The sequence below is a fragment of the Sphaeramia orbicularis genome, chromosome 7 (genome assembly GCF_902148855.1).
Source record: "Sphaeramia orbicularis chromosome 7, fSphaOr1.1, whole genome shotgun sequence".
Lineage (NCBI taxonomy): Eukaryota > Metazoa > Chordata > Actinopteri > Kurtiformes > Apogonidae > Sphaeramia > Sphaeramia orbicularis.
The window spans coordinates 20,030,101-20,056,657 of NC_043963.1; the positions used below are offsets into that span (position 1 = coordinate 20,030,101).

The 26,557-nt window shown below is 36.2% G+C and overlaps 1 protein-coding gene across 2 annotated transcripts in view; it reads right to left on the minus strand.

Annotated features, from left to right (window-relative positions):
• Window positions 1-26,557, minus strand: part of acot7 (acyl-CoA thioesterase 7) — a 139,595-nt gene that overhangs the window by 82,907 nt on the left and 30,131 nt on the right. The window contains exons 5-7 of one of the 2 annotated variants that reach the window (XM_030139370.1): window positions 25,725-25,839; window positions 22,249-22,263; window positions 21,970-22,056 (exon numbers count right to left, since the gene is read on the minus strand). In XM_030139370.1, coding sequence (XP_029995230.1) covers window positions 21,970-22,056; window positions 22,249-22,263; window positions 25,725-25,839 — 217 coding nt within the window. The remainder of the gene's footprint in view (window positions 1-21,969; window positions 22,057-22,248; window positions 22,264-25,724; window positions 25,840-26,557) is intronic. The other variant, XM_030139371.1, reaches the window with a different exon arrangement.

The following is a 26,557-nucleotide window of genomic DNA, read 5'->3' on the forward strand; positions in this document are numbered from 1 at the left end:
TTATACTGAAAATATATACTGAAAAATGTTGACAATACAAAACCACAATAAAATACTAAAATACACAAAATGCCAACTCTGCACTTAGAAGAAATACAGTCACAGAAAAAATTATTAGACCATCAAAAGTAATCAGAAACAATGGTTATGCAATCAAGTACTAACTCCTGTGTGTATCATGTGACTGAAACAGACAGAAAAGAAAACATGGAATGCCTAAAAGCACTGTTTTTGTCAGTACAATGCCATAGATATTGATGTAAGAACTGAAGTGATTTTGGTTATTATCAAGAAAACCATGAAAAATGGATAGATATCAGCTCTGAAATTAAACTGTTATGAGCTATTTTTGTTGTTATCATTATATTTGTCCAAACAAATGTACCTTTAGTTGTACCAGGCATTAAAATGAACAAGAAATTGAAGAAAACAAGGGTGGTTTAATAATTTTTTACCACGACTGCATGATGGAGTCATCTTTGACGTTGTTCACCATGAGGGAAGTGATTCAGGTGCGTAAGCATGGAAAGACTAATGGATGAGTGATAATTAAGCTATCACTTGGGTTTTACAAATTTGAAAAAAATAAATAAATAAAAAATAGTGGTGAAAGTCATACACTGCTTTAAAGTTCGGTTTGTCTTAGCATGTATATGAATTTGTACTCATTTTTGCATTATGTGGACAGAGATATTTTGTTCAAAACTGTTCACAAACAGTGGGAGAAGATACCTTTTTAGAACAGTGTTAATGTCAGTGTGGACAGGGCATTAATTACCTTGCTCAGTGTATTATATATGGTTGCATATTGAATCATAACTACAGTCTGGGCAAAATGTTTTATCAGCTTGAACACAAATGTTTCTAAGTCCACATTAAAAGACCACCTGCTAAACTGTCCTCTGTATAAATAAGTAACTTAAAGTGTCTTAAAGACATGAAATGAAAACCTCTAAAATCCCCCAGAGATGTGTTGTAAGTGCCGTTTTTGTGAATGAATGAACAGAATATCTGCAGTTTGTATAATCAGTTGTGATTTTGGTTATTATCAAGAAAACCATGGAAAATGTCTAGATATCAGCTCTGAAATTAAACTCTTATGAGCTTTTTTTTGTTGTTATCGTTATATTTGTCCAAACAAATGTACCTCTAGTTGTACCAGGCATTTAAATGAACAAGAAACTGAAGAAAACACGGGGTGGTCTAATAATTTTTTCACGGCTGTATATACACATCATATAAAGGATACATACAACGTGAAACTAAAAATAAAAAGGAGGTGATTAAATTAAAAATAACTTGCAGCGTAAACTCCATATTCCATTATTAAATGACTATTTTATACTGGTTGACTATAAAACTTACGAGTTATTTGCCTTCATGACCACACTGTTTGATCTACATCTAAACTTCATATATCCACTCTGTTATAGTATTTTACCACCATGTACGACAGCTTTTAAGATTTACAATTTAGGATTAATCGATAGTTCTGGGAATGACTGTCAAATAAGTTACGATCCACCCTGTTGACCATTGTAGTTCTGCTGACAGCTGTTGTAAATACAGAATGCCACCAGTGTTATCGTGGCCGAACTATAAAAACATCAGCTTTCACAGCAGCAGCAGCAGGAATGCATCAGCTCATGAGCTCCACTGACACTAATCCTTGAGACAAAATGACCTCTGGTTTATGAGATTTCAGTTCATTTGATCTTCCATTTGCAAATATTAACCGGTAAGAATTAGATTACATTTTCATTGTGTTTGTTTGTCATGCTATGAGTGCTCTTATCTGAATGAGATGATCATTTGGAGGTCATCTGGGGTAAATAAAAGAACCACAGAGCAGAGGGGCCCACACTCAGCATGCAGCAGTATGTAGTGAATGCTAATGCACTAAATGGCCAGACCGGAACAGACAACAATATCATATTATGCCTTGACATGAACTCTTTAACTTTGTAAAATGGAAGTCTACTGTGGACTGTTGTTTTCTTGTTTGGACTGTGACTTCCTGAGGGATTTCAGAGTGAGTTTAGTATTAAGAGTGGACTCCTGTGGTTTTATTCCCCTGGCTCCCCAGTGTTATTGGCTCTCCAGATGCAAGGAGACTTCTCAAGAGCTCAGTGGTGAAAACTTGTGAGGCGATGTTTGAAAATGTTGTTATTTACTGTAGCTTAAGAAATAAAGGAAGCTCTGAAGGAAGAGTAAGAAACAAATAAGGACTTGGAGCAGTTTCATTTGCTTTTATATTTTTATTGCTTCAGTTTTTCTAAACCTTTAATTTTACATTCTATTGTATTTCCCTATTTTTATTATCGGTGTTTATCTAAATACATTGTTTTGTTCTTTCTGAAACTGCCTTCTAATTATTTTTACCACTAAACAGGGACTCCACTTTCAGACTTCACTACAATCCAAGATGAAATAAAAGTTATGGCAAATATTTTTTTAAATTTCGGTTCCTTATTTTTGCTTCAACATTAATAATGTGGGAAAAAGGCTCAGAAACTCTGTAAAATAATGAGCTACCATTTCCTGCAGTGTAGTCCAAGGTTATTATAGTTTTGGATTTTTCATTATAGTTTAGTTTCATTCAGTTTTGACCTTTTTTTTCCCCCCTAATTCAGTTAGTTTTAATTAGTTTTTAGAGCAGGTTTGCTAGTTTTTATTAGTTTTCGTTTTTTTCTAAATGCTTAGTTTTAGTTTAGTTTTAGTTTTTTCATATCTTTTATCTTCTTCGCTGTCGTATTCCAATAAATCCCAGACAGGACTCTGCTGCTTTCTCCCAACTTAAGTCTCCATGTTTCCAGGTAGAGTAGGGACGAGAAGACGACTAAACGACAAGTTATGGACCGTGAATTGTCATATTGTGCCGCTAAATCGATTTTATATCAATCCGACATTGACAAAAATGAAAACGAAGGGAATTTTATCCATAATTTTTATACGTTTAAGTTAGTTTTGTAAACACACAATACCGGTACAGTTTCAGTTAGTTATTGTTTTTTTCTTTTAATTATAGTTTTTATTTAAGTCAGTTAAAAAAAAAAAAATTCTTTTCTGGTTTTCATCACTTCGTTAGTTTTCGTTAACGATAATAACCTGGGTGTAGTCCAGGGTATACGGCGGTATGCGGTGTACACCTACTTATTTTTCAGTCAGCATTGCATATACCCGCTTCTAAATCCCCCTGATGTGCACCATTCAGTCATATCTGAGCCACATTTCTCATTTTTTCCCCTCAGATGGTGAAGTCATGACCCGCTCTACTCTGCCTCTAATTGGCTAGTACTTGGTACCTTCACTGATTAGACTGATTAACTTTAGGCATGAGGACTGATGAGCCAATCAGAGGCAGAGTAGGGCGGGTCATGCCGAGGAAAACTAACTAAGTAGCTAACTACCGCTAGCCACCTCTGGAACCTGATTGGTCCCAGTGCAACCCCAGATGATTGACAGGTCACTGCATGTCTTGTTGAAAGATGACACGATTATTGGAAATGCAAATGAGAAAGGCAGAATAAACGTCTTTCAAGTGAATTGCACATATCGAGAGAACCTACTGCTCCTGATCAAATCGTGATAATTTTATAATGGTGAGCAAATACTACGGACAGAATTTTGGGTAAACTAAATAGAGTAGTCTGGCATGTCACTATTTCAAAAACAGGCCGTTTTTCTGGACTACTTAAAAAAAAAAGGCAAAAATTGTGAGTATCCCCACCTCTCCAGGGACCACTATACCACTCATTTCCTGTAATCAGAATTGCAGCAGCTGTAGATGTAAACTTACATTTCTAGTCACGTTAAAGGCAGATACTAACATGTCATTAATCTGTTGAGAAATTAAGATCAACTAATGTTAGTATAGTGTCCTACATTTTGATAAAAATTGTTCTGACTCCTGCATCAACCCACAAATGTTTCAGCTAAATGCGCATTATTCATTCTTAATCCTTAACGTTCAATTCCCATAGGTTGTGCACATTTGTTTCCATTTCCCTGAGCTCAACCGATCAATACCTTTAAATAATCAATGAATTAAATCTACATATATTGAGAAACTTGCAAACTCACAGTGAAACTCAGCAGCCTTTAGCCTCTTTTCGTGCCTAGTGTTTGAATAGAACATTTACTTTTTGGTTTGTGTTATCACTCTCCATAACCTTTTTTTTCTTTCCTTTTTTTTTTTAAACAGGTTTTTTTTCCAGCAAAAAATAATATTCATAAACAACACAGCACCAAAAACAGATTAAATCTGCCAAATGTAAAAATATCTAGTGATTAAAGAACCAGATCATTTTCTAAGGATTTTGGATAAAAACAAGCTAAAACAAGAATTAAGTGAATAGAAAAGAACATGTCCCTTTTAACAAGACATGTAAGGTGGAAACTAGGCAATTTACATGATCAATTTACAGTCAATCAATACATGACTCAATAAATGGAGTTCACTCCCAAACCAATTAAAATGTAAATTTGTGTAAAAGTACTACCCTGATGAGCTATGGGGCTTTAGAATAGGGGCCTGGACTCTATAAATAGCATTAAAATATATATATTTACTTACTCTTCATGAAGATTACAAAGAATATCCTAATTTGAACTAAACATACAATGACTTAACGGTCATTATTCTATCAGCCTGAGCTTGATTTGTGCAAAAAATATAGTGGGATTCTGTGTCCGGTGTATTAGCGGCTGGTGACTAAAACTAGTGAAAGGCTGCACTGTCCTTGAGGACTAAAGATGCTTGTCTTTATTAATCACTACCATTAGTGAAACTGTTAATGCAACTCCTGCAAAAAACCCCTCTCCTTGTACAGTCGATGTGAAAGGTTGAAGCGAGGCTCAATGTGAGACTGCAAATGAGGACAAGCGAGGCCAAGACAGCCCTGGGCCTGGCGTTACACATTCACAGGGTGACATGGCACACTATGACTCTCCCTTTGCCGTAGGGTGGGAACACGAAAGGCAAGTGGGGAGGGGGAGGGAGGGGGGGGGGGGTTTGGGTATGGAGTTGGTGTGTGAAGAGGAAAGACAGCTCACTCCAAATGGGGAAAAAGGGCAATTAGTAACCAAGTCCCCAGTGCAGCCCAGTTTGCTACGGGGCAGAATACCTCTATGATTAGATTCCTTGTGACCATTTCCCCAAATCCTCGCGCACAATGTTGTCCATCGGCAACAGGCTCGAGAACAATGGAGGGAGTCTTCCGGGCAGCGATTCTCGACCGTCAAACCCCGTCGACTCTCACTTCAAGCTCTATTAATTAGAAGCGGCTCAGACACACCGCACTGCACAGGACACCCACTGATGGAAGGTGGAGAAAGAGTGTTGGGACGAAGACATGTCGACACCAAAGCACTCATGACCTCTGCCTCTCACATACTCGCCCTCTCTTCCATTTTCCTTCCCCGTGTTTACCCTCTGCCTACCTTTATCCGCCACTGGCAATTCCCTATTCTTTCCCTGCCCTTCTAATCCCCTCCCCAACAACTGCTTTAATCATGGACAGTATCAAATAGCTCAAACTGCCTTCTAATGAGCTGTTACTATAGAAACTGCTCATGTTAACATCACTGCCGCACAGCAACACACCCACATCCTCCTGGAAAACCACGGATTTTTTCTTTTTTTTTTTTTTTTTTTGGTATGTTTTACCATTCCAGCTGTGGTGAGCTTCACTACACACAAAGCAGCACCTTCACTGAATTATGTGCATCAAACATAAGACTCTGGATGAATACATTTCTAATTTGTCATGATAACTGTTGAACACTGAGCTTCATACAAACCAAGAAGACCAAAAAACACAGAAAATCGTTAAGGTATTGAATTTGTATTAGCAGAACTTCTATTTTCTGTTCCATTTGTACTCAACATATATTCCAATATTGATGTTTTTGGATAATACTAGTGAATAATACTCCGACGTCTGATGCAAATAGACCCCTTTGCAACAGGTAACATAAAAAAATAAAATAACATTAATATTGAATATTAATGATTAAATTTGCGTACATGGCTGTCCACAGATAACTGTAACAATAAAGATGACATCATGTCAAAGATGTCAGTATCCAGACTGACGCATACTGTTCATCCAACTGTTTCTGAGCCCAAAATGAATATTGATGACCAGCTACTGCTATCATCTGCACTCATGATTACAAACTTACATTCGCTCCACAAAGAAGGATAAATTATTAAAATGATCATTGAATATATTTTCCATTAACAATGCAGTGCATGTATTCATTGTTCTTCATAGTCTTATTTATAGGATAAATAAAGCGCAAATGAAGCAAAGTGTTTATATGGTTCTGTTGGGGTGTATTCTGACTTTCACAAAAATGAACTTTTCTGATATTCATGAACTAAATTTATAAACATGCCATGTTCATACAGTGGTAAATAGAGATGTAAATGATTTAAAGCTGCACAATTAATCACAGTCACAGTTGCAAAAGCAGCTGCAATAGAGAGTCAATAGTCGCTTTTCCATTGAGCCTCAAACTGCGCGAATGTAACTTGTGCATAAAAATTTGCCAAATGGAAAAAGGACAAATTTGCCCAAAACTCTTGTTTTTCGATTAAAAGTTTTTGTGCTGGCAAGAAGTGTTTTTATTTGAGCGTAGTGCAAATGGTATATCACGCAAAACTGCAATGGAAAGACCTTTTTCTGTAACTAGAGTCGGGTAAATTAAAAAATGTATGTTGACGTACGTTACAACAAGCGAAGAAGAAGAGTTTTAAAAGAAACATGTTGCGGTATGTGTGGACACACCAGGAAACCGAATAATTTTTTAATTTAGTACAAGATAGAGGGGTAATGTATAATAATAATGAATATATCTGTAAATCAACTCCATATTTACATTCATCTCCATGTTTATGGAATGACTTCTCGTGTCATCTCACGATAATAAACAAATCACTGCAGTTTTGATTTAATGGAAAAACCGACATTATGCACTTCTGTTTTTCGACATTTAGTAAATATTGGTATAGTCTTGCACAGATGTCCAATGGAAAAGCAACTAATGTCATGTCCCTTCCAGTTGTGATCCTCGGGACTTTATTTTGGAGAAAAATTTTATTACATTGCAAGACAAGAGTGATCTTGTGATCCTAATTGAATTGTGACATAATTTTCAGCTATGATGTTTGTCAGTTTAAAAGATTAAGTTAAAAGTTTACGTGTCAAAAAAATCTGAGTTTGTGATCAAACTTCGGTATTATCACTGCATGATTACTAACTGGGAAAATATGTAAATATAGAAACTCATAGAAGTGACATCATCGTAAATGTCTCTCTCTACAGTCACTGATGACATCTGTGCAGCTTCAACATGTTCAAACCTGTAAGGATTTTCACAACTTTTAATGATTTTTCACCTCACTCTTGAAGAACAGGGTGAAGTAAGTCAGGATAACAATTATTTAGTTTTGGTGATGTCTTGTGCATGTGCAGTCCACTGAGCCGTTTTATGCAAAACTAAATGTAACTTTACTATTTTTACAAAACCTGTGTCTTTCTTAACTCTTAAAATTATCTTTTAAATTGACAAATATCATATGTGTAAATAGTGGCACGATTCAAATGAGATTAAAAATTTGTCTCTTGCCACTGATTTTACGAGACAAATATTAAGACATATTTTTCTGAAGTTAGCTTCCATGGGGTGTGACTTCACTGTTCTATGGTGACATTTTGGATTCAGTGACACTGAGCAGGGAGAGGTACTGTCAAAAAAAAAAAAAAAGAAGAACCCCCCCCCCCCCCCCCCCCCACATCACTCAGGGTGTTTACTCTTTATCCAAATAAAAATTCCAGACCTTTTCAAAACTGCAATTTTTTCCCCAAGACCTTGACTTTATGTACTTTTATACTTGTATTCCTACTTTTTTGGTTGAGATTGTACCTGTTGTGTGTAGCAGAAAAGTTCATTTTAATAAATGTATGTATAAATGAATGCATAATTCGCAGTAAATTATATTTTACTAACAGAAACATTTTAAAAACACATGAAAATCACAAAAGTGCATGAATATCACACAAACTAGTTTCACTTGAATCATTCCAGCACCGACCGGTAAGTGAGATGATATCAAGTTTTTTTATATACTTTCCTCAAATATTTCTTATCTTACAAGATTATGTGTCTTTGAACAAACTCTAAAATTCAACTATGAGAGAAACTTCTTTCTGTACTTTATTAAGACTTTCACACAAAATTCCAGACTTTTCAAGGTCTGGAAAACAGCACTTCAAAATTCCATACCTTTTAAGACTTTCAAGACCTGCACAAGCACCCTATCACAATATAAATATATATATACACTACCAGGCAAAAGTTTGGACTCACCTTCTTATTTAAATGACATGAGATGGACCACAGATGGCCAACAAGAGCTCAGCATCATTTGGAACTCCTTCCAGACTTTTGGAAAACATTTCAGGTGACTACCTCATGAAGCTCATCAAGAGAATGCCAAGAATGCACAAAGCAGTAATAAAAGTAAAATGTGGCTATTTTGAAGAATCTAAAATATAAAACATGCTTTGAGTTTTGTCACACCTTTTTAAACTACATAATTCCATATGTGTTCATTCATAGTTTTGATGCCTTCAGTGAGAATCTACAATGAAAATAGTCATAAAAATAAAGAAAAACCAGGTGAGTCCAAACTTTTGCCTGGTAGTGTGTATATATATATGGTGTGTGCCTGGTGTGTGTGTATATATATATATATATATATATATATATATATATATATATATACATATATATATATATAAATAAATGTTTTTTTTGTTTTTCATTGTTTGGAAGTTGTTGCATATTTTGTAGATTTGTTTCAGTTTGTATTTTGGAGACAGAGTGAGACTTTACAGAGTGAACAGACATCTCTGTATTTTCCTTAATAACCACATAAATAGTCTATTATCTCAATCACAAAATGAATTTTTCACCAAGTCATGCAGCCCTTATATTAGTGTTTGATCATTATATACTGTGTTTTATCACTTTGCATGTAGATTAAATAAGTTCACATCCTCCCATCTGTGAATATGTTCAAGCAACAACAATTCACTGTTCAAAACGGTGGCGCACACATTCTCCAAAATATTTCATATATATATACACACTGTATATCTCCAGAAAACCCCAGAATTCTGTTTACTTTCTCAAGTATAGTGTTGCACCGCCTACGAGTTCATTACAATGAAATCTCAGGGACGTCTATGGTGTTATTTTTCCAAGGCTTTGAGATGTCTGCTACTTGTAATTATGAAAAACATTACATAAAACATGACTCCGTTCTTTATATATCTTGAGGACCTGGATGTACTGATCCAACTGGTCATCCTGTACTTTATTTCTGATCTACTGCTGGTGTCGGTGGAGTGAAGAATGTCAAGGCAGAGGAAGCAACGCACTCAAGGACAAATACACAAACTCTTCACAAAGGGTGATCTCTCAGCTTCAGTGGACATATCTCTGCCTCCTGAATTCCCCTATCTCTAGCGGTGACATGTTTATATACCCAGAGAGCATAGATCAGAACAGGGGGACAGATAATACAGAGCCACGGTGATGCATGTGTTCCTGTGCTCAGGCAATCCTGGCTCAACTCTGTCACCCTCGCACATCCTGCTTCAAATCCATGCCCACAAACTCCTTTAAAAGCTCACAGCTGTATCCTGTCTCCATACACAAACACACAACAGACACAGAAACTAAAAGAAATCGCACATAAAAAAAGAGGTAAAATGCACAAAAGTAACCAAACATAACTGTTATTACTATCTACTGGTTTCTTTTGCGCAGACGTCTTAAAAGTACAAATACAATACAGGATGAACACCACGCCTTTAAGTTTCAATGGAGCGCAGGTAATTTATCATCCTCACCATTTTATGACACAGTACAATATGTTAACAATGTGTGCCTTTTTTTTTCTTGTTTTATTCTATTTGTTTAATCAGACTGCAGTATTCTCTACCTGTGGTAATCAACGGCTGTTTCCATGGAAACAGGTGATACGCTTCTTTACCACGAAGGAAAGAGATGAAGAGAGAGGAAAGCAGAGAGGAAGAGAGAACATGAAGTAATGAGGACAGGTGGATTCGAGGCAAAGAACACGCAACAAAGCCGTAGCAAGTGAGAGCGAAAGAAGAAAGAGATGGAAAGTTGCGTTAATGGGCATCATGGTGGGTTCCAGTCAAAGTTTCACCTCTGATCTTTTGCAACTCTTAGAATCTATTCAGGCGTTTGTTCAGCAGGTTACAGTCTTTCATTTGTGGAGCAAATGCACAAACTCGGACCAGAAGCTCCAAGGACGTGGCGAAGTAAACACCACAGATACATATCAGACAGTTTCCATGTGCACAATATTCTCTTTCCTATTAAGGCCAAGATACATTATGCCTATTTATTATTGTGCAGATAAAAATACTTTCTGAGCGTTGCCACAGACAACACTAGCTGTGTTGCCATAAAAAGCATGACACATTGCAAAAACTAGAAAAGCACACGGAGATCAGCCAAGGCAGATCAGCCCCCCCCATCACCACCAAAATTTAATCAGTTGTCCTTTGTGCCAGTATCAACATTTCCTGAAAATTTCATCCAAATCTGTCCATAACTTTTTGAGTTACCTTGCTAACAGGCAGATGAACAAACAAAAAATCGCCCCCCCCCCCATCACCACCAAAATTGAATCATTTGTTCTATGTGCCAGTCAAGGTTATAATAGTTTTGGATTTTTCATTATATTTTACTTTTATTTAGTTTTGACTTTTTTTTCCTCTAATTCAGTTAGTTTTACAGGGTGGGGAAGCAAAATTTACAATATTTTGAGGCAGGGATTGAAAGACAGTGTATGACCAATTAGTTTATTGAAAGTCATGAGAATTTATTTGCCACAAGAAAATTGACATAATAGAAAATGTTTTTATTCTATGTGTCCTCCTTCTTTCTCAATAACTGCCTTCACACGCTTCCTGAAACTTACACAAGTGTTCCTCAAATATTCGGGTGACAACTTCTCCCATTCTTCTTTAATAGTATCTTTAAGAAAGTCGACATTGCTGTGTGATGTTCTATTGGTAGCATGTTCTAAAACACCCCAAATAGCAGAATCCAGAGGGTTTAGATCTGGGCTAGAAGGCGGCCATAAACATGATTCCCAAAAATTGCTAAAGTTGGATTTGTTGCTGTTGTCAACAAGTGTTTTGGTGTTCTTGTGTAAGATTTTAACTTCAAATCATATTTTACTGCATTTCTAACGGTCTTGTTGTCTACCTCAAGTTCAATTGCCATTTTTCTCATGGATTTGGTTGGATCCTTTAGGATTTTGGATTTGAGAGCTTTAATAAAAGCTTTGGTACGTTTTTTGTTGCTTCCTCCACTTCCAGACTTTCTCGTAATAGTTTTGCTCAAGGTCATTCTCTTCTTTACATTATAAACAGTCTTTATGGACACTCAATCACACACTCTTTGACGTTTGCTTTCCTGATTACTCATATGGGCAAAAGTTTCTGAAAAGGTATGGATAATAGTGTTAGGTATGATTATGACATCAATATATGTTTGGTTTCAAAACAATTGACGTAGTGCCTGCTGAGAACAAAAAACAAAATGTTCATTGTAAATTTTGCTTCCCCACCCTGTAATTACTTTTTAGAGCAGGTTCGATGGTTTTTATTAGTTTTCATTATTTTCTAAATGCTTAGTTTTAGTTTAGTTTTAGTTTCTTTATATCTTTTCTCTTCTTCTCCTCGTGTTCACATAAATCCCGGACAGGACTCTGCTGCTTTCTCCCAACTATAGTCTCCATGTTTCCAGGTAGAGTGGGGACGAGAAGACGACTAAACGACAAGTGACAAGAAGTGACGGACCGTTAAACATCATATGGTGCCAGCAGCTAAAATTGCTTGAGTGAAATAAATCGATTTTATATCAATCCGACATTGACGAAGACGAAAACGCAGGGAACTTCATCCACAATTTTTATAAGTTTTAGTTAGTTTTGTAAACACACTATACAGTTTCAGTTAGTTATCGTTTTTTTCTTTTAATTATAGTTTTTATTTATTTCAGTTAATAAAAATGTTTTTACAATTCTAGTTTTCGTCATTTTGTTAGTTTTCGTTAACGATAATAACCTTGGTGCCAGTATCAACATTTCATAAAAATTTCATCCAAATCCATCCATAACGTTTTGAGTTATCTTGCTAACAGACAAACAGACAGACAGACAAACCCCGATGAAAACATAACCTCCGCCGTTTCACTTGGCGGAAGTAATAAAGAAAAAAAACAACATGAATTTGCGTGCATCTTTGAACTGGTGTGGAGCAAATAAATTGGGCTGTGTTGAGTAGAAGAAGTAGAGGTGGATTGTGAAACTACTGTTTTCTATCTGAAGTGTTTCTGATGAGACTCAATAATCTCCATGTATCTGCTGCTACTACCAGTGTTCTACACGACATGGGAACATCCAAGACAATGTCGGGGAAACAACTAATCTGTCACATCAATCAGATGTTCGCCACTTGAGAATTCATCCGATAAAGTGTTTCCACACAAAGACAGAAGCAGAACTTGGAGAAGGAACTTCAGTTATGGCAATCTCTTAAAAGAATTTAACACAAAGGAAAGAAATATGGAACCCAAAAGAACACTATGGCTGGTGTTGAAAGCATATAATTGGCATTTCAAAACCTAAATCAATCATTTAAGAATCATATCAAGGACTTGCAAGGAGCAGAGGAACCTCTTAAGATTATTTTAAACAGAAATAGGAAAGGAATTAAGTCTTAAAATAACCTACAAACCATTAGAAAATATGTGACACTGATTTTTTTTTTAACTTCATTTTCTAACTTGGTGTGAAGTTTGGGAAAACATTTAGAAAATTAAACAACAAATTTTGGGGCTGCAGATTTTTTTTGGACAATTTGGACATTCTGTGTTTCTCCAGCTCCACCCCTTTGTCCAAATAAGGTCACATCTGGCTCCAAAAACCAACATAATGACAGATTAGATCTGACACTTGAAAACAACAGTCTAAAAAGCTGAGTTACTACACCGACGTCCTTTATACACAATATAATTTAGATAAAGAAAAGCCTTTTAATGGGGAAAAAAGAAGAAAATGGAGAATCCTGCCAAGCTGCCAAGTAGTGCATGCAGTTTGTATGTTTTATTCATGTGCTAGTGCTGGATATTTATATGTTCAGAACGCCAGATGTTCACTTCAAATTGGAATGAATCCTGGCCTTCTGTGTTGTGGTGCATTAAGGGTTGTTTGTAGTTTTCATGCTGTTATCCAAGTTTTTTTTTTTTTTTTCAGCTCCAAGTCCAGTAAAAGTGTCTTTTAATGTGTTAAATCTGTGTGACAACTTATGTAAAGTCTATCTATGATGCATTCTCCCGAGAAAATACATATCTGAACTGTGGAAGCAGTGTAAAGAATCTCCAGTCATCTATGCAACAATGGATCAGGGACTAAATGAGCTGCCAAATATTGCTGCTGTCACAGTATATCATAATAAGAAACTAAAAAAGACATTATGAAAAATGCTAATAGACTGAGAATATCATTGCAACTGATTCCAGCCTGACAGGAAACTATTGTAGTTTAGAAATAGAATAAAGGATTGGCTCTTCTTAAATACATAGAAATAAAAAGGATACAGATGAAGAATGTATATAATACTCAAATAGTCTTTTATTTAATTTTCATTCATTACTCTTTATGTCCATTTTTTAACTATTATGAGGGTAATTTAAGACCTATTTGGCAGTGCAGAGTGGTGATTCTCAACAAAACTGTCTGTCTTTATGTTCCTCTGACCTCCTATGCAAGTAACATCTTTATCCCCAACGTCTTTAGGTGTAGTTTTGTCTTGGAGTGGGCCTCAAATTCATTATTTTCATCCAAATTCAATAAATGTGCAGTTACCCATTATTAGATGAAAATAACAAATAAATTATGTCATTATGCAAATTTTGGATGACGTTTACAATGTTACTGTATCAGTAGATTAGCATTAGCACATTCTGTTGCTACAGTCGCAGAAAAAATTATTAGACCATCAAAAGTCACCAAAAACAATCAAGTACTAACTCCTGTGTGTATCATGTGACTAAAACAGATAGAAAAGAAAACATGGAATGCCTAAAAGCACTGTTTTAAGATATTGATGTGAGAACGGAAGTGATTTTGGTTACTATCAAGAAAACATGGAAAATGGATAGATATCAGCTCTGAAATTAAACTATTATGTGGGTGATTTAAGACCTATTTGGCAGTGCAGAGTGGTGATGCCCACCAAAACTGTCTGACTTTATGTTCCTCTGACCTCCTATGCAAGGAACATCTTTGTCCCCAAGGTCTCAAGGTGTAGTTTTGTCTTGGAGTGGGCCTCAAATTCCTTATTTTCATCCAGATTCAATAAATGTGCAGTTATCTATTATTAGATGAAAATAACAACTTTAACTTCCAACACCACAATAAATAAAACTATGTCATTATGCAAATTATGGATGAAGTTTATAACTTTAGTGTATCAGTAGATTAGCATTAGCACATTCTGTTGCTACAGTCGCAGAAAAAATTATTAGACCATCAAAAGTCACCAAAAACAATCAAGTACTAACTCCTGTGTGTATCACGTGACTGAAACAGATAGAAAAGAAAACATGGAATGCCTAAAAGCACGGTTTTAAGATATTGATGTAAGAACTGAAGTGATTTTGGTTATTATCAAGAAAACATGGAAAATGGATAGATATCAGCTCTGAAATTAAACTATTATGAGGGTGATTTAAGACCTGTTTGGCAGTGCAGAGTGGTGATGCCCACCAAAACTGTCTGTCTTTATGTTCCTCTGACCTCCTATGCAAGTAACATCTTTATCCTCAACGTCTTTAGGTGTAGTTTTGTCTTGGAGTGGGCCTCAAATTCATTATTTTCATCCAGATTCAATAAATGTGCAGTTACGCATTATTAGATGAAAGTAACAACCTTAACTTCTCCGTGTGGGTATTTTGCTGATGAGATGAGATGCCACATTAGCCCACACATCACAACACATTAGCTGGTTGTGTTCCAAGATACTTTGACCAGGCTGCACTGTTTGCATAATTATTTTGTAGCTTTGTTCAAGTATTATCACAAACAGTGCTTTTCATACTTTGTGCAAAAGCTGATTTGGGGTTTAACCTATTATTCAGGTCAAAATAACAGTCTTCTTACTGAAACTGGGCAGGAGTTGTGGTATGAGAACTTAAATTATAGACCTCAGGCAAATAAAATTATATAAAATGCAAGTTGTGTGTCCAAATATGTGCAGATTTCCGCTGGTTAGATGCAGCACCAGGCAACTGAGAAAGCATGTCTTGTTGTTATTCAGGTGAACTCAGCGATCAAAGCCAAATTGGTGAAAATTGACTTGATAAATTATAAGTGTGGTGCTCACATAACCCAAAGGATATGACCTGATATGACGGTCAAATCATCTGTAATCAAAAAGATAACATTAGGTTAACACAAATGTTTTAGCCTGCATTACTGTCAATGACACGCAGTAATTGTCAGATCACGGACTAGATGGATTTGCGATTACGTTTCAAGTCTGTCGTTACCATCTGCTTTCTGTCAGCGTGGATACTTCAGTGCAATATCTGATACCCTATGATATTTTGTAGAGAATAAGCAAGAGAGAGGTTGTGTTTAAGTGAATAACATGATATGTTTCCTGAAGGTTCATGTGTTTGGCCTATGATTAACTTCTCCTTAGGCTCAGGCCAAAAAGGTTACTCTTCCACACGTACTGTAAGTGAATATCCTGTCAGTGTCACGCAAAAATCAGTTAGCTTTTCTGCCACAACAGAGAAGAGGGATGGGGGAGTAGAGAGAGTAAGACACAGCAGGGAGAAAGAGAGAGCGAGCACCCCGGCTGCCTGACCTGACTCGGTTATGTAAACAAATAAGTGTAGTGAAAGCAGCAGTGAACAAAAGGGAACATTGCCTAATGAGCGATGGCATGTACGCAGAGAGAGAACAGCAGCATGGGTGTGTGTGTGTGTGTGTTTACTAAATGACCTGCATGCTTGTTCCACATTTGAGTTTTAATTGGACAGATTTCTCAGTGAGCTCTCCGAATTAAAAAGGCAAGCATGACACGTGCGACACTTACGAGTCCCACCCTGCTCCCTCCGCCCACCTCGCCGCCCCGTCCTCTCTCCTTCGCATTCCCTCTCTTTCTCAGTCAACATATCTCTTCTGTTTCTCTTCTCACTATCTGGTGTCTCTCTGATGGCCTCTTTACATAGCTGACCTCAATAGAAATGGCAGCATGAGGCAGGAGAATCTTGTCAGAGACAATACACCTCAACTGATAATATGCATCTGGTTTGTGCTGATAAAATGTTGGATTTGTCACAGATGCAGCCAGGATATCGTTCTACTTTCCTGCGAATACTTTCTTTTTCAATGCTGGCTGGGGCATTAAATAATCTCATTTTGATTGTAGATGAGTAAACCATAACATTTGGATATGATTCATTGTTTATCCCTTTAATGTGCTTTTAATCTGAGATTGCTATCCTCATCTTTTCTTGACTACTTCGCACTCTAGCTTTTAGGAATCTGGATCATATTCAGTGAGGAAAATGGTCCTGGAGACAAACAACAAGAGCTCCTTGCTTGAGAAAAGGCAAAAATAATCACATGTTGTTGTAAATGTGAAATTGCTTTCTCTTTATAGCACAGAGTGAAATATTTATCAAGCCTTTTTTCTGTTAAGGTGACTGAATAGGACTGGCCATACACTTATGACATCATATAATTATCCCAAAGGGAAGGTAAGGGGTATTGTTTTTGGTTTGGTTTGTTTGTTAACACTTTAGCAGCAAAACTACTGGTTGAACTCATACCAAATTAGGTTTATAGATTGCCAGTGACCCAGAATAGACGTGATTACATTTTGGGAAAAGTAGGTCAAAGTTCAAATGTTTTAATGAACCCCCCCCCACACTTATAATGAGCAACATTTCAAATCACTATAAAAACGTAACTTTTACCTCAATTTACTTAAAACATTGCAGAGATATAGACATTAATATTAGCCATCACTCTGTAAAATATCTAAGTGATAGCTTGTTTTTGAAATTTTGTGTTAAATTTTTAAATCTTTTCTTTTCCCATTTACTTATAATGGGCAAAATTTCAAATGTCTATAAAAAAAAACATCAATTTGTTTCAATTTACTTCAAATTTGGCACATATATAATTTTCATATTTAACAAATATTGAATATGGATGAAAGAGTTTGGTTTGTTTGTTTGTTAACATTTTGGCAGCAAAACTCTTGGTTGAATTCATACCAAATTAGGTTTATAGATTGCCAGTGATCCAGAATAGATGTGATTACATTTTGGGAAAAGTAGGTCAAAGTTCAAATTTTTTATGAATTTTTAAAATCTTTTTTTTTTTTTACTCATTTACTTATAATGGGCAACATTTCAAATCGCTATAAAAACATCAATTTTACCTCAATTTACTTAAAACGCTGCAGAGATATAGAAATTAATATTAGACATTACTCTGTAAGTGATAGCTTGTTTTAGAAAATTTTTTGTTAAATTTTTAAATATTTTTCTCTTCCCATTTACTCATAATATGCAAAATTTCAAATGTCTATAAAAATAGCAATTTAGTTTCAATTTACTTCAAAGTTGGCACGTATATAATTTTTATATTTAACAAATATTGAATATGGATGAAAGAGTCTGATTTGTTTGTTTGTGAACACTTTAGCAGCAAAACTGCTGGTTGAATTCATACTAAATTAGGTTCATAGATTGCAAGTGACCCAGAATAGATGTGATTACATTTTGGGAAAAGTAGGTAAAAGTTCAAAATTTTTTATGAATTTTTAAAATCTTTTTTTTTCCCCCATTTACTTATAACAGGAAAAATGTCAAAACGCTCTAAAAGCATCAATTTTACCTCAGTTTACTTAAAATGTTGCCGATATGTAGACATTAATATTAGACATCACTCTGCAAAATATCTAAGTGATAGCTTGTTTTTGAAATTTTTTAATGAAATTTTTAAAGTTTTTTCTTTTCCCATTTACTTATAATGGGCGAAATTTCAAATGTCTATAAAAAGATCAATTTTGTTTCAATTTACTTCAAACTTGGCACATATATTATTTTTATATTTAACAAATATTGAATATGAATGAAAGAGTTGATAGATGCCAAAATAAGTTACAATGCATGTGAGGGGTGGGGTTTGTTGTGCCTGACACCACTTGTTACTACTGTGCCCACAGTTGTGCAGATTGTCTTGTTATATTTTAAACAGACACCATCATTTATCGGAGGTCTTGAAGAAAACGTAATGGACAGAGTTCGTCAACATTGGCACAATGTTACAAATGACAAAAATCTACAACACTGTGGTTTTTTTTCATTGAGGTACTAGTCAGAGTTTAGTCTAGAGTTGGAGGTAGCACAAGATTTGACAAACGTTTAGGTCAGAAAAACCCTAGTATAGGATTTTTTATTAGGAGAAGATACATTAAGTACTGAAAGCCATAAAATTCTGTATGGACATTTCACTTTGGAGTAAGTTCTTCTGTGCCTCCACTCTCTACACAACGTGCTGTTGCTGAAGAGCCTTGTTAGTGGATAATTCACTGTAACACTGTCACTGTAACACTGACACTGTAAACAAGTGAATGTGTCCTGTCTATAGGTGCTAAGTAAGCTTCAGCTAATGATTTGGATTACTTCTCCCACTGTCTTTTTGTCAACCTCTACAGATCTCTTCAGTAAGTCTTCAAAGTAGCTCATTTTTAGACCTGATTTAATGAGCTATATGCTGTTGTTGTTCTTTCACTCATCCTATTCCCTTCAGCACGTCCATACTATGTTGATGCCCCCCCTCCAGATGGTCCGCCTTATCATTTCCTAGAATAATAAATAGCCACATCCTGTCCCCATGTGCATTTTTTAATGTTACACGAAGAAGAAAAGAAATTTGACTGACACCAAAGACTAAAGAGAGCAAAAATTTAGGCTCTGAACTACCTTATGAGGATCTATTCACAATGGATCAGAGGTGTTTCTATGAAACTGTCAAGAGAATTGAAAGGAACTTTCCAAATGTGGCAGAAAACAAAAAAGGAAAATGTAAATTAGGCAGGTTTTCAGTGACAGTTTTGGTGAGAATAGGCTAGATTTTGTAGTTTTGTCAAAAGGCTGTGCTACTGGCAACGCTATGCTTGGCTGTAACAAAGAAAAAGTAAAAATCCTGGTACATAGGGGTATTTAATTGCTGTTTTTAAATTCATAATAGCTGTGATGCTTTTTTTTCTTTAATTAGACAGAGTATAATTTGGTTTCCATACCTAACTGCTGCTACTGCCAGCCATATTTTACCCCTTTATTACTGGAAAAAAGTGTTTAGGAGCATTTATTCTTTTTGGCAAGAAGAGGTTTTGGGAGGTAAAAGTCACCATATTTGGGCAAAAGGGGTGGGACTATGAGAGCCAGAGGGGTCAGAGGTGGGCTACTGCTAACCACTAACTTAGTGACTCAGTATAACTGTAAACTTTATTAAACATTGGGTAACACAGTAATGTATAGTCCAAAACTACAGTGGAGCTTTCTGTCAGGAAAAATGTGTTTTGTTGAATCAACTAAAACTAGGGATGTCCGATATTGGCTTCTTTGCCAAAAACCGATATGCCGATATTGTCCAACGCTTAATTTCCAATTGCGATATCTACCAATACCGCTGCTGATATATGTGGGATATTAAACTAATTTTAGGTGACATCACATATCTCCTGTCATGGAATTAACACAACATCCCTAATTTTATTGTGATGCCCCATTGGATGCATTCTCAAATGCAACAAGGCTTTCAAAATGTAAACACTGTCTGTGCAAAGAATACGTACTTCAACTTAAGTTGTGGAAAAAATGCCAGATTTATTTATTTTCTCTCCCTCCCTCCATGAGTCTATTACAGTGTGGCAACTCTACTGTACAATTTTGAAAACTGCACATTTCTTTCAGCTACAAACAATGCTCCATTTACACGTCGGTAAATGCCGGTGAAATCAAGGCATTATTTTATCGGTTTTAATGATAGGCAAAAAAACCAATAACAATATTCATCGATATTACATTTTTATGCCAATATTGGGCCGATAATATCGGTGGGCCAATATTATCGGACATTCATTCATTTTCTGAACCCGCTTTATCCTCACTAGGGTCACGGGGGTCGCTTGGAGCCTATCCCAGCTACATAGGGGCGAAGGCGGGGTACACCCTGGACAAGTCGCCAGTTCATCACAGGGCTTATTATCGGACATCCCTAACTAACTAAAACTCAAAGTTCAATCTTAATTGCCCTGAGATCTAATTATCAGCGGAAAAATTTTAAGATGGACCACCAGATCACTTATGAGAGGTTCTAAGTAAAATAAATAAAGCCCAGTCCCAGTTCACCTCTTGGCCCTGCCCCTTACCCCTACCCCTCCATTTTGCGCTTTCACGTGAAGGGTTAGGGGTGTCCCGATTCTCGGTGAGTCAGAGGGGAAGGGCTAAGGGGAAGGGCTGTTTCAGAAATCTCACATAATTCTGTTCGAATCAGCAGGAAGATGGAGGCAAACACAGCAGGAAAGTGCAGCAGTGTGACAAAAGGAACACACAAATGTATATATTTTCTTCATAAACAACTTCATCATTTGATCAATCGTTTAATGCCGTTTCAATGTGTTATAGATCACATTTCTGCGGTTCGCGGTTGATAGCTGCAAAAAGATGCCCAAAGCTCACGTAACAGAGATGGTTACAGCTGCTGACGGTATGGTGAATTCCTTCGGAAACAAAGTTGTCGCATCTGTTTACAGCACCATTGATGACTGCTGATGATGCAACAGGTCTCAAGGGGTTGTCTCATTTTATAGGGGAATGTTTCAACCCCTAACCCTTGAAATGGAATTGCAAGGGGTAGTGCCAAGTGCAAGGGCCAAGGGGTAGGGGTAAGGGGTGAATTGGGATCGGGCCTAAGACTGTCCTGGAAAAGAATTATTCTTTGTATTTTTAGAGAGAAATCCAATGGAAATCTACTGGACCGTGGACTTTTTGGAGCGAATTCCAGCTGTCATCAGTGAGATCACAAATTTAAGACACTTCCACATTGGATTCATTTTAGAGCCAAGGTCCTCAGCCCTTGGTTCAGATCCACAGTACATAAGAGCAAATGACGTGAGCATCGAGAGCCCAGTTTAATTCTCTGCCAGCTGGACCATTTGTAGCATGACATTTCCTTTACTCTCTTTCCCATATACTTCCTGTGTCTGTCTACTGTCACTGTCAAACAACGGCAGAAAATGACCTCCCAAAACCTTTAAAAACTCAAGGGAGTCGAGTTAAATATCACTGCAAAAACCACAGCAGTCCACTTTTACTTCCATCCCCGTTACCTTTATCTCCACTTGACGTTTTAACTCATATTATGTCTCCATTTTTTGCTTTTTTGTGGAGCATGGATGAATAATAGCATCTAACACAAAAACTGCAGACACACTGGTGAGATTTACAGAGAAGACAAACTGCAACCCTCTTTGTTGGCACACTGTTCATGCACTTACCATCTGGATTTTTCATCATCACACACACTTTTATCATTTGAGCTCATTTGTTTGCAGCATAAAGTTGCATATTGAAAACCATAGGACAACAAGTGAACTTTGAAGGTGCTGCATTGAACATTACTATTAAAAATACTGCTTAGTAGGTTTTAAAGACTTGGTTTTCTGCAGCAACGTGTTGACATATTTCAAATGAAACTGTGTGCACCTGCTGTTTTAACATTCTGCATTCTGGAAATTAAAAACATGCAGTTGTACTTACCTCCGTGAACATAATCATGTAGTGTGCAGTCAGAAGGACCCACCAGGTGGATCAGACTGGACTGACTGAAGCCAACTGTGTGCTGCTCTGTAATACAAATACAAAAGCACAGACAACAAAATTTATAACCAGATTGAAATGACGCCTGCAGTGAAGAAATAGCTACAGTTAATTTTGCCCATTCAAGCCAGCGCAAACAGAACGTACAAGAAGCTTCAGTTTCCTGCCTATAGCCATTCACTGAGAAGCACAAACAGCATGCCTACTGACAGAACATACCTTTGGGTTCATCTGCTGCAAACATGTGAAAGTAATGGTACAGAATTAGTTCACAGTGTCAGGATTAAGACAGGAGAACACATATTTTCACTAGGGGTGTTAGAAAATATTGGTTCTGCAATATATCATGATATTTCATTTCACAATGCTGTATTTATATTAAAAAGTACTGTATTGATATTTTTAGGTATTTGTTCGAATGCAGATATTATGGAGGTTAATTTTTGTTTTTTGGTTTTCGTTATTGTTTATATCTTATTTATTATTATTTAACACTCTTTTATTAAATAATGGTTATGTAATGCATCCTAACAGCACTTTTTACTGTTTGAGAGGCAGATGTTAGTTCCTTTGTTGGGATTGCACAAAAATAATATTACGATGCTAGTTATGAACTAATAGAATATGAACATTTGAACAGGATCTTAAACTGTAATGTCTGTAAAATATAGTTTAAGTTTTAACAGGAAAATTTTGTGATATAGCATCTCACTGGTTTTAACAGGCGGCATCACATCACCCCTATCCTGGCATCCCTCCATTGGCTCCCTGTGTGTTTTAGAATTGATTTTAAGATTTTACAGATCACTTTTAAAGCCCAAATGGGTCTGGCCCCTAGCTATATAACTGAGATGCTAGTTGACTACGAGCCAGTACGCAGCCTTAGATCCTCAGGCAGAGGGCTCCTGGCTGTTCCAAAGTCGAAGCTTAAATCTAAAGGTGACCGGGCCTTTTCCATCAGGGCCCCTCGTCTTTGGAACGGCCTGCTCGACATCTTTTAAATCACTTCTTAAAACACATTTTTATAGACTTGCTTTTATATGATGTTTGTCACTTTTTAATTTTTAATTTTAATTTTATCCTGTTTGATTATTAATTTATATTCTCATACATGATGTTGCTTTATCTCATTTCTTCATTTTTGCATTGATTTGACAGCATCATGTTATGTTATCCCTGCCCTCTCTACTCCAATTCACTTAACTTATTCGAAGTGTCATGTTTTTGCATTTGTTGTACACATCTCTCATTGTGTTACTTTTGTTTTAGTGTTTTTACTTGCATCTTGTATCCTGCTGTTGTGCCCTCTGCTTTGTCTCTCAAAGCACTTTGTAAACTTTGTTTTTAAGAGGTGCAATATAAATAAAGCTATTATTATTATTATTATTATTATTATTATTATTATTATTATTATTATTATTATTATTATTATTATTTTATTATTATTATTAGATCCTGTTCTGATTTTTAAAAAGTGTTTTATTATTTGTGCATATTTTGTGGTGTAATTCAATTCTTCCAGAAAATAATTATTTAATAAAAAGAAAAAAACAAAAAATGGCCTTTTTAATAGTATCATGATATATCATGATATATTGTATCGTGATCCTAGTATTGTGATTTGTATCGTATTGCCAGATTCTTGCCAATACACACCCCTAATTTTCAAATAGTAAATAAGCAAAGGTATTTTTTTAGCGTCCAAAGCATGTTTTCCTTTCCAGATTCTGTTCTCCGTAGACTTCTACCAGTACTTCACATCCTCATTAGGGATGCACCGATGCCAATACCAGTATCAGATATCAGGTCCGATACTCAGCGTGTGTACTTGTACTCGTAGTCATAAAAGTACTCAAATACAACCACACCGATACCACTTACAGCAGTGTGACATTTGCAGTTAAGTGCAGCAGGTACGTGGCAGAGGAGTAATGTCAGTAGCGTGGAGATTTTTCAAAATAAATGACGATGACAAAAGAAACGTTAAAAACACAGACGGATACGGACAGAGCATTCTGTCCATCCTCTGTCTGTTTTCCAGGTGCTCACAGATGCGTACCTAAATGGAGAATACCATCAGGAACCATGGAGGGAGCAGATCTTTTCCAAGAGCGACTGTGAGTTAGAGAAAAATAGGACCAATGGCCCTGTAGCTTACCGGCCAAATTAAAAGCTGTAAAAAATTCAAATTCCAACTTGATATCATTGACATTTACTGATTTATTGTATCAATCCACTTCCTATCTGTTATAATCGGGAAATTTTTCAAAGTCGCACCAAATCCAGAATCAGATCCGGATTGAAATAATTTCACTAACTTTTGTTGACATAATCATAAAGAAGCTGTATACCAAGTTTGAAGTCAATTGGCATTGTAGTTTCAGAGAAGAAGACAATTGAAATTTTTGGAATAGATGACAATGACAGACGACGACAATGACAGACGACGACAATGACAGACGACGACAACGACAGACGACGACGACAACAGCCTGTCAGCCGCTAAGCTAAAAACTACTGATATATTTATGACAACTACCCTCATCAATATCAATATCAACATTAGTATCACATTAGTGTTACCTCTGTTGTCTCCATGTTTGCTATTACTGACTTTCTTCTTCTCAAAAAACGTACTTTTCTTCGTGGTATTTGTCTAGTATGGTTAATTCAGAGCGGCGCCCTCTGGTGGATTGATTGAGAAACGCTCATTCCAACACAATAAATGTCAGTAGCAGCACTTTGTTCCAGTCAGACTAATGACAACGACAATAAAACACATTTTCAAAAGTACCTAAGAATTGTAATGATATTATTAAGTACTCATATTGGTACTCGGTATCGGCAAGTACTCAAATGTAAGTGCTTGTACTTATTGTGCTACTTATTTGGTCTGGAAAAAAGTGGTATCAGTGCATCCCTAATCCTTATGAAGCAATAATGTGTATGCATGTTTTCAGTGTGAGTTTATGAGCTTGCACTGTTCTAAAAATATCACTGGTCTACAATTTTTTAGAAATGATTTGCTTCAGAGATTAAACGTGCTAAATGTTACGTATTTTAATAAGATTAAATGGAAAATAAATGAGAAAAGTGCCGGTTTGCTGATGTTTTCAAGGTATATGATTAAGTGTTATTACACATATATATTGGTTTATGTACATTTATATAATAGTTTTATAAATTTTCCACTAAATAGAACCTGTAAAGTGAATGTATTCTAATGTGCAGACAGTGTTTTGAAGTAGATCTTGCAGCTCTGAGACAAATATTCCTTTTGAGTCAAACCCATTCTCTCGTTAATTCTTGAATTTCACATTTTGACCCAAGACTGTATCTTGGAAAGTTTACCCAACCAGCATTTTTTACTTGATTTTTCTTTATCAGTGACTCTCATGTGGTAAAATTTCATTACTTTTATTCTGGAAGCATGTTCCTTGTAGACCAGTGTATTTAGCATTTTCACTTTATCAGATGAAATAAAATATAATCCAAAAAACTTGGTTGCTTTTGACATCAAATCACACAAATCACTCCCTGTTTCCCAATGGAAAAAAAATGTAGGACATTCATTTTGACACACAAACTAAAATTAAAGCTAAACTACAAAAAATATTATACAAAAAGTCCATTAGTTGTGATTTCAGAAGGTGAGTACACTATGTTTGAATCTCAAAGGGATCTCAGTATGTCACCTGGGTTGGCTGGGGGTGCCACTGCCTCTTCAATCCTAGCTTTGGTCTCCATTCTCTCCATCTTTTGGGCTTCATAGCGCTTCCTGCCTTCTTCCTCTTGCTCAGCACTGGCGTACTAAAGACAAGACAGATACAGAATAAGTAAACACACAGCTACACGGACACAGAAAGAGGACGCATCCATCAACAGTGTAGTTTATTTATAGAAAATTCCCCAAAGAATGACTTTTGGGCAGCGTGATGGCATAGTGGTTTGCACTTCCACCTTACAGGAAAGGCCTCTGATTTCCCTTGATATCCAAAACTGGTGTATGTAGGTGAATTCTCCTGGCAGGGTCCAGCACCAGGGTAGTGATGGGGTTGGTCCATGAACACCTTCAGTGGCAGCTCACTGCAATCTGCTAAATACTAACTGCTAACAGTGCTAAGTGTATTGCCCAAATGTCACTACAGGGATAATTAAGTTTAATCTTTAACCCTTTTCTGCATTTTCTGCATTATGAAGGCATATATTTTATGTTCACAGTATATGAGTTATGTGAATAAAACTTCAATATTTCATCTGTTTACTATGATTCCAGTTTGAGTCACATCATCTAAATGTTTTTACAGCAATGGTCATCTTTTTTGTTTTTGTTTTGACTAAAAGACCCCTCGTGGCAAAACATGGTGCGTTGCGGTTAAATTTGTTTATATGGTACACATAAACTGTATTCTTCCATCAAGCAGAGACGTGTTCAGCAGAAAAAGGTTAAAGGTCAAACTTAATTATCCCCGTAGGGAAATATGGGTTCTGCATCTTACCCATCCTAATACACATAGAACCTAGCATT